The sequence below is a fragment of the Colobus angolensis genome, unplaced genomic scaffold, assembly GCF_000951035.1.
Source record: "Colobus angolensis palliatus isolate OR3802 unplaced genomic scaffold, Cang.pa_1.0 Scaffold54, whole genome shotgun sequence".
Taxonomy (NCBI): domain Eukaryota; kingdom Metazoa; phylum Chordata; class Mammalia; order Primates; family Cercopithecidae; genus Colobus; species Colobus angolensis.
The window spans coordinates 1,150,090-1,159,682 of NW_012118932.1; the positions used below are offsets into that span (position 1 = coordinate 1,150,090).

At 43.3% G+C, this 9,593-nt stretch overlaps 1 protein-coding gene and 1 pseudogene across 2 annotated transcripts in view; both read right to left on the reverse strand.

Annotated features, from left to right (window-relative positions):
• The window catches only part of LOC105525567, a 5,436-nt pseudogene extending 4,727 nt beyond the window's left edge, over positions 1 to 709 (reverse strand). Inside the window, exon 1 of the transcript XR_001003941.1 lies at positions 592 to 709. The product of XR_001003941.1 is annotated as an E3 ubiquitin-protein ligase RNF168 pseudogene (transcript). The remainder of the gene's footprint in view (positions 1 to 591) is intronic.
• LOC105525505 (E3 ubiquitin-protein ligase RNF168) overlaps positions 709 to 9,593 on the reverse strand; it is a 33,455-nt gene continuing 24,570 nt past the window's right edge. The window contains exons 5-6 of the mRNA XM_011961173.1: positions 4,179 to 4,260; positions 709 to 1,724 (exon numbers count right to left, since the gene is read on the reverse strand). Coding sequence (XP_011816563.1) covers positions 771 to 1,724; positions 4,179 to 4,260 — 1,036 coding nt within the window. The 3' untranslated portion in view covers positions 709 to 770. The remainder of the gene's footprint in view (positions 1,725 to 4,178; positions 4,261 to 9,593) is intronic.

Sequence of the window (9,593 nt, forward strand, 5' to 3'; positions counted from 1 at the left end):
AAAAAAATAGCTGGGCATGGTGGCACTTGCCTGTGATCCTAGCTACTCAGGAGGCTGAGACAGGAGAATCACTTGAACCCTGGAGGCGGAGGTTGTAGTAAGCTGAGACCGCGCCACTGCACTCCAGCCTGGGCAACAGAGCAAGACTCTATCTCAAAAAAAAAAGAAAAAAGAAAAGAAATATCTGGGATTTCCCACATATGAATATGAATCCAAATTTTGAAACTCCGTCAAACAAAACAAAACAAAAACCAAAGGAAATGCTACAATGCCGAAAACTGAATTAAACTGGAGATGGAAATTAGATTACTTTAGGAAAATACCTTTTGTGTACTCTGTAAAACATGGGACAATAGCAAGAAAATACATTTTAAACCCTGCATGGGTTCCTTAATTACTTAGAATAGTACAATCTTGCTCTGATCACCAGTCATGACGAAAAGGTGAGCAAAGGCCATAAAACATGCATTTTTTGGAAAGACCGTGGCATGTGGAGACTTCCTGGAGTTGGCCAAAGCTTAAGCTATCGATAGGAATTGTAAACTTAATACATATCCGTTATTAAGGAAACGACAGGGGACCCCCGCTTACCGCTGAGCTGTGCAGAAGCACATGTGTCTATGCAGCCCTCACCACCACACAGACCTTTATTAAGGACAATGAGCGTGCCCAGGGAGCAGCATGAGTAACACGTGGATAACGATTCCATGATAGAAAAGGGCTTCACGGTCCAGCTTTACTAGATCACAAAGCACTCCCTTTACCAGGCATTACTTTGTGCATCTCTGAAACATCTGAAAAATACTTTTCTGTGAAATACTAGGCTGTAGGGAATGAGCACTTTTGGATACATTACACTGATCTCTAGAAGAATTTGGCATCTTTCTTCCATTCACTGAATGCTTCCACTGCATCTTTAAAGACAGGTGCCTATTTTCGTCCCTGGAGCCTCTCTGCGGTTTTGGACGCTCTGTATGAGTTTCCCTTTTGGAGTTCCTGTCTCTGGGATTCTTCCTCTGTCCATCTGGCACTCTGTCTGGAGGGGAGGACGGAGCGCGGAGGTGATACCCATCTGGAGATCCTTTCTGCCGGTTTGGCACCATCTGCTCTTTATCCACCTCCTTCTGAAGTTGTAACGCCAATAACCTGTCCTGTTCCTCTTGTTTATGTCTCTCAAACAGCAGATGCTCCAGATCTATCAGTTTCTGGGTAAAGTTTATTTCTCTTTCCTCTTGATCTGGTGAACACTCGGGGGACATTTTTCTTCTTTTTGCAGGAAAGCATGGATCCGTGACTGCTTCAAAGGACGATTCTTGGTTTTTTCTTTTGGACATATCCTTACTGATCAGTAGGCCCAGCTCTTCGTTTTCTGCCTCACCTGTGTTGTTTCCATTTGTCTGGGTCACCCCTGATGTGGGGGCACACCCACTCTCCGTTCTGCCACAAGGCGTGACTGCAGTTTCTTCAGGGTCGGGAACGCTGGTTTTAGGTCCCTCGTGACTTAAGACACAGAACTGTTTATCATGATTGCCTGCTCTTGTTTTGACGTTTCCTTCGTGGTACCATTCGGCACCACAGACACATAACCATGGCATAGGCGACTCTGCTGAAGAATCTGCACCTTGTTCTCCAGTTCCAAGGGGTATCTGTGGAGAAAGTGTCGGCATATCTTCTATTTGTGTGTCTTTCCCTGTTGGGCTTTTCATATCACTACTGTCAGTGTCCTGTAGAAAACAGAAAAAGACTGAGTGACCTAGGGGAAAATATCAAATCATAAGATGTAAGTCTAATTACACTGATACTATAGCGGAACTGTCATTATGCACTATTATTACTAATAAGGTATATTTCTTTCTTTTCTTTTTTTTCCAGACAGAGTCTTGCTCTGTTGTCCAGGCTGGAGTGCAGTGGCACGATCTCAGCTCACTGCAACCTTCACCTCCCAGGTTCAAGTGATTCTCCTGCCTCAGTCTCCCAAGTAGGTGTATATTTATTCTTCATAGAATTTTTATTTCATGGGCAAATTTCGATTAAGCCATTACTTCATTTTCACTCCCATGAAAACCTACAGATTAAAACCTATAGACTAGATTCCAAATATGGCCAATAGCTGGTATCAGGACCTGACCTCCTTTCACCTCACAAAGGTCCGCCAGCACAGGTGTTTTTACCCCTTTTCTGTATTGTGGACCCTCCTTTTGGCATTTAGGTGAAGCTTACAGACCACTTCTGAGAATAATGTTTTTAACTAAAAAATTAAGATACATAGTAGCTTTACAAAAGGAACAATTTATATTGTAACAAAATCATTAAAAGGTTTAAAAAAATGTGATGTAATAATGTGCATTAATCCACTAAATAAGAAGATCTACCAGCCAGTCTAGTAACTCGTAATATCTAATTATCTGTGTCATCCCTGAGGTAGTGCCACCGACTCTCGGTTTTGCCACAAGGCGTAAACGCAGTCTAATATCAACGTAGAGATATGTATAAATGATATTGAAAGATATCTGTAACATGGCCGGGCGCGGTGGCTCACGCCTGTAATCCCACCACTTCAGGAGGCTGACGCGGGCAGCTCACCTGAGGTCAGCAGTTTGAGACCAGCCTGGCCAACATGATGAAACCCCGTCTCTACTAAAAACACAGAAATGAGCCGGGCGTGGGGGTGGGCGCCTGTAGTCCCAGCTGCCGGGGAAGCTGAGGATGCACTGAGTATGCACCGCACTCCAGCCTGGGCGAGAGATTCTCTCAAAAAAAAAAAATAAACAAAACAAAACAAACAAGCAAAAAAAAAAAACACCTAGTGTTTGGAAGACAAAGCTTGGGACTTCTATAAGTAACTTGACTGGGTGTGTTTCTTACCAAGACCCTGGAAGCTACACCCACCGTTAGAAGAAATAATGACCCTTATGGGGCACGCGGCCTCCAAGTAGTTAATACACTCACTTGTGTAGCCTTTTTCCAGGCTGTCACCTTGGAGCTCTGCTGCTGAGGGCTCCTGCTGAACACATGTGCCTGATGCTGCCTTACTAGCACACTTTTCCTCATCTCGTAATATTCTTCTTTTTTTTTTTTTTCCTGAGGTGGAGTCTCACTCTGTCAGCCAGGCTGGCGTGCAATGGCATGATCTCGGCTTGCTGTAGCCTCCGCCTCCCGGGTTCAAGCAATACTCCTACCTCAGCCTGCTGAGTAGCAGGGACTACAGGTGTGTGCCATACCTGGCTAATTTTTTTTTTTTGTACTTTTAGTAGAGATGGGATTTCACCACATTGGCCAGGCTGGTCTCGAACTCCCAACTTTCCACCCACCTCAGCCTCCCAAAGTGCTGGGATTACAGGCATGAGCCACTGTGCTTAGCCTCCCATCTTGTAATATGTATTTTTTTTGAAACGGAGTTTCGCTCTTGTTGCCCAGGCTGGAGTGCAATGGCACGATCTCGGCTCACTGCAACCTCTACTTCCTGGGTTCAAGCAATTCTCCTGCCTCAGCCTCCTGAGTAGCTGGGATTACAGGCACGCACCACCATGCCTGGCTAATTTTGTATTTTTAGTAGAGATGGGGTTTCTCCACATTGGTCAGGCTGGTCTTGAACTCTCAACCTCAGGTGATCCACCTGCCTGAGTCTCCCAAAATGCTGGGATTACGGGCGCAAGCCACCACATTCTGGCTCCATCTTGTAATATTCTAAGTGAAGCTGGCGCCAGGTATAAGTTATTCAGTTTTGTGAGTCTGGATTACGTAGGTCAAGGATCAGTAGTCTATGGCTCATGGACCAAATCCAGCCTCCTGACTGTTTCTGTAAACAGTTTTACTGGAATGCATTCAAGCTAATGTGTTTACATATTATCTGTAGATGCTTTCACACTACACCAGCATAGCTAAGAAGCTATGACACAGACCATACTAACTGCAAAGGCAAAATTATTTATTCTCTAGCCCATTAGAGAAAAACTTTGCTTTTTAAGGTAGATTTGCTTTTTATAGTATGTTTATTTTAAAAATTGTAGTTTCCTTTAGAGAAAAAGTGCTTTTTCTCTAGGTGAACCTAAGAGGACTCAGAAAGAATGTCTGATTCACTATAGTGGCTTTTGTTAAAAGGTAGAAAACTATCGATACCAGTAATCTACAGCATTAATAAACTAGCAACACTCAGAACATCTTCAGTATCAACATACCTTAGATACGGAGTTTTCCCTGATTTCTTGTACAGCTTCAGAGTGTGAGGCTGACCCAAACGGAGATTTAGGTGTCAAATACCTGAAAGAAAAGTTTACTAAAGTTTGAACTCTTTGAAAGGCAGATAGTAGGTACCCAACATAATAAAGCTATTTATACTGAAGGTTGTCTGGTTTGCTGCTTGACTGATTTATCAGAGTGTATTTCATTTTCACGCTTCAGGTATTTTGGTCTAATGCCAGGACAAAACTTAAATGGTTGAGTATTGATATTTTAGTGAAAAACAGAAGAGGAAGTAAAAGTCAAATCTAAATATTTCTTTTCTCTTTTTTTTTTGAGATGGAGTCTCCCTCTGTCACCCAGGCTGGAGTGCAGTGGCACGATCTCAGCTCACTGCAACCTCCGCCTCCCAGGTTTAAGTGATTTTCCTGCCTTAGCCTTCTGAGTAGCAGGGATTAGAGGCACACGTCACCACAGCTGGCTAATTTTTGTATTTTTAGTAGAGACGGGGTTTTACCACGTTGGTCAGGCTGGTCTCGAACTCCTGACCCTCAGGTGATCCATCTGCCTCGGCCTCCCAAAGTGCTGGGATTACAGCCGTGAGCCACTGCATTTGGCATAAATATTTCTTAATTCTTGAAAAAAACTGAAAAAGGCAGATAGCATCAAAACAATGCAAGACTCTACAGTCTTCACAAAAGTAATGAAAATGATGCTTTAAGCCAGGAGAAGGGATATGATAGCTTCTTCTTTATGCCAGAAATGTTGGCTGTTCACTACATTTTAAATCTCTACTATTGGGAAAAAGTCCACAGTTAAATTCCTTACTATTCTGGGTATAGAGATGTCATCATATACACTTTTATATCAACTCTCTTTTTTTTTTTTTTCTGAGATGGAGTCTCGCTCTGCCACCCAGGCTGGAGTGCAGTGGTGCAATCTCAGCTCACTGCAACCTCCGCCTCCCATGTTCAAGCGATTCTTCTGCCTCAGCCTCCCAGGTAGCTGGGATTACAGGTGTGTGCCACCACGCCCGGCTAATTTTTGTATTTTTAGTAGAGACTGGGTTTCACCATGTTGGCCAGGCTGGTCTCGGAGTCCTGACCTCAGGTGATCCGCCTGCTTCGGCCTCCCAAAGTGCTGGGATAACATGCTTGAGCTACTGTGCCTGGCCCTCAACTCTTTTCTTAGAAACACATATCTTTACGTTTCTTTTTTCTTTTTTCTTTTTTTTTTGAGAAGTCTCGCTCTGTCGCTAGGCTGGAGTGTCGTGGCGTGATCTTGGCTCACTGCAACCTCCACCTCCCGGGTTCAAGCGATTCTCCTGCCTCAGCCTCCTGAGTAGCTGGGACTACAGGCATGCGCCACCACGCCCGGCTAATTTTTGTATTTTTAGTAGAGACAGGGTTTCACCATGTTGGCCAGGATGGTCTCAATCTCTTGACCTCAGGTGATCCGCCCACCTCGGCCTCCCAAAGTGCTGGGATTACAGGCGTGAGCCACCATGCCTGGTCATATCTTTGCATTTCTAAGAATCTTCAATATAATAAGCTGTTTGCCACTGAAAACACTAAGTTTTTAATATAATGGAAAATGTTATAAAAGAAGGGGGAATAGGGGAATAGAAAAGGCAGGCTACAAGATGGTAGGTATAGTTTAAAAACTGTAAAATATCAAAACCCTCACATAACTATGTTTAAAAATGGCAGAAATTTCCCAAAATGTTGGTTGTCTCCAATTGGTGGTAACTTTGGGTGATTTTCAAAGAGCAGCTAGCTATTACTTTTAGAATTAAAGAAAAAAAAAGTGACTATAAATAATACACAAATCCGTAAGTTACACGGTGTCAAAAGCACCAACAAGTAGCATATGGAACAATAAAACCTAAACAAAGATCTCATATAAAGAACATTCATTTATTCAATTCAATTATTCATATAAATGAATATTCCTTGCGGGCAAACAAGAGTACCTAACCCATGTATTTAGTTGTATCAGTCTATATATTTACTGTGTAAACTTTGAAGAACAAGAACCAAATTTTCAGTTGAAAGGAAGCTTAGTCTCATTTAGTTTCTCAAGGCAGAAGAACTGATTCCTTCTGCCAATGCTGATGCTGGACCACTAGTTACTGAGTATACTAGTACCAAAGCATCAGTGTTCTAATTGTTGTTTTGAAGTTCATAAGCAAAGAACAAAATGTTGTTACTTATCGAACAGAATCCCTGAACATTCATTAACTCTCTTGGATATTCCTTATTTATAATAACCAAGTAATGTATGAATACATGCTCATCCTAAAAAATAAGCGAAACTGGCCGTGGTGGTTCATGCCTGTAATTCTAACACTTTGGGAGGCTGAAGTGGGAGGATCGTTTGAGGCCAGGAGTCCGAAAACTGGACAACACAGCAAGACCCATCTCTACAAAAAATTAAAAAGAAAAATTAGCTGGGCATAATGGTGTGTGCCTATAGTACAGCTACTCTGGAAGCTGAGGTGGGAGGATCGCTTGAGCCCAAGAGTCTGAGGCTGCAGTGAGCTATTTTCTTGCCACTACAGCCTGGGGGACAGTGAGACCCTGTCTCTTAAAACAGAATTATGGGAAATATATGGCATCAGCCCTTTCCTTTCCCATGTTTTAAGAACTTTTTTTTTTCTTTTTACCTTGAATCTGAATTTTTGGGATCCATTTCCATTTGCTTCCTTTTACGTTTTATTTTAAGTTTCGCCTAAAGCTGCCTCCTTACATATTTTAGGCTCAGCCCAAAGGTTTCTCTGTACATAGTGAACTACAGCCTAAATGGAGGTGTAAACAGCCTGTAACATACTCTTGTGCCAGTCACCAAGTTTTGGCCAAAGGGGGCCAACTGTTCAAATTAGGCAAATGCCAAGCTGTCACCACTCCGGCTGTTTCTGCGCTTCACTTCTGCTTTCCGTGTATCACTTTCCTTTTTCTGTCCGTAAATCTTCTTCCAACATGTGGCTCCACTGGCGTCTCTCTAAGCCTACTGTGGCTCGAGAGGCTGCCGATTTGTGAACTGTCCTTTGCTCAATTAAACTGTTAATTTGTCTAAGGCTTTCCTTTCAACATACGTAATCAATTTTTTAAAAAATACGACTTCTATGAAATACATACTATCTTTTTTATTTATTTTATTTTTGGGGGACACAGTCTCGCTCTGTCGCCCCGGCTGAAGTACAATGGCACGCGCCTCCTGGGTTTAAGCAACTCTCCTGCCTCAGCCTCCCAAGTAGCTGGGATTATAGGCGTGCACCACCAGCGAATTTTTGTATTTTTAGTAGAGACAGGCTGGTCTCGAACTCCTGACCTCAGGTGATCCACCCACCTAGGCTTCCCAAGGTGTTGGGATTACAGACATGAGCTACCACACCTGGCCATTGTTTTATTGATTTATTTTTTTGAGACGGAGTCTCACTCTATTGCCCAGGCTGGAGTGCAGTGGCACAATCTCAGTTCACTGAGTTTTAAGCAATTCTCTCTGCCTTAGCCTCCTGAGTAGCTGGGATTACAGGCACTCGCCACCATGCCTGGCTAATTTTTACATTTTTAGTAGAGACGGGGTTTTGCCATGTTGGCCAGGCTGGTCTTGAACTCCTGACCTCAGGTGATCCACCCACCTCAACCTCCCAAAGAGCTGGGATTACAGGCTTGAGCCACCGCACCTGTAAGGCAGGGTCTCGCTCTGTCACCAAGGCTGAAGTACAGTAGCACCATCACAGTCACTGCACCCTTGACCTCCCAGGCTCAAGTGATCCTGCCACCTCAGCCTCCCAAACAGCTGAGACCACAGGCATGCCACGCCCGGCTAATTCTTGTTATTTTTTGTAGAGACAGGGTTTCTGCATGTTGCCCAGGCTGGTCTCAAACTCCTGGGCTCAAGTGATGCACCTGCCTTGGCCTCCCGAAGTGCTGGGATTGCAGGTGTGAGCCAGCACACCCAGCCTCACACTCTTTTTTTTTGAGATGGAGGCTCGCTCTGTCGCCCGGGATGGAGTGCAGTGGTGTGACCTTGGCTCATGCAACCTCCGCCTCCTGGGCTCAAGTAATTCTCCTGGCTCAGCCTCCCCAGTAGCTGGGATTACAGGTGGCCGCCACCACGCTTGGCTAATTTTTTTGTATTTTTAGTAGAGACGGGGTTTCACCATGTTGGCCAGGCTGGTTTTGAACTCCTGACCTCAAACGATCCGCCTGCCTCAGCCTCCCAAAGTGCTAGGATTACATGCGTGAGCTACTGCACCCGGCCCGTGATTTGCTTTTTTCACTAATGTCTTAAGATCTTTCCAAGTCTGCCTTATGAAAACAAATAGTTTATGAGAGAACAGTCATACAACATATGTTAAGAATCACAGTACAGCACGGATGGGGAGGGGACACTGACTGGAAAGGGCACAAGCAAAGCTTTGTAAATATTCCGTCTTCATCTGGAGAGTGCTGTATACACACACACAAATTCACCAGAAAGTATACTTAGGATTGGTGCACCGTCTTTTTAAATTTAAATTGTTTTACTTTTTCTTTTTTACCCTGTCTTATGGTGCTGAAGACTGGTGCACTTTAAAATATGTGTTTGCTGCTCTGTGGTCCATTAAAAACAAAACAAAACAAAACAAAAAACATGTTGTTCTTCTAAAACATTTAAACATTTCGATTACCATGAAAGCCTATATGCTTATTACATGGTTGAAGGGAAAAGAAATCATTGGTTCTAAAGTTTCCTATGGGGCCTCCTCATCTCCCACCTCACACTATCCTGAGTTTCTTATATCTTACTTTTTAGAACAGGTTCACCACACTTTTGCATCTCTAAACACTTTACTGATTAGCATTGTATGATTCTGAACGAGACTCTGTCTCAAAAAAAGAAGGAAAATTTGAAAAGTTGGAATTCTGACTCGAATTGCACTAATTCTATCAATCAGTTTGAGGAGATCTGACCATTTTGTAGTATTAGGCATCATCTTCTAACCCATGAATATTGTATATTTAATATAGTACAATGTTCTCCATGGGTCTTACAGATTTTTACTTTTTTGAGACATGGTCTTATCTGTTGCCCAGGCTGGAGTGCAGTGGTAATATCATAGCTCACTACAGCCACAACCTCCCAGGCTCAAGTGATCTCCTGCCTCAGCCATCTGAGTAGCTGGGACGACAGGTGCGTCATCATGCCTGGTTAATTTTTAAAAATTTTTTAAGAGATGGGGTCTCCCTATGCCGCCCAGATTAGTCTTGAACTCCTGGGCCCAAGCAGTCCTCTCACCAGTCTCCTGAAGTGCTGGGATTACAGGCATGAGCCATCATGCTTGGCTCAGATTTTAATACATTTATTTCTAAGTACTTTTATTTTCTGATACTACTATCGACAGAGTATTTTTTTTTTTTTTTTTTTTT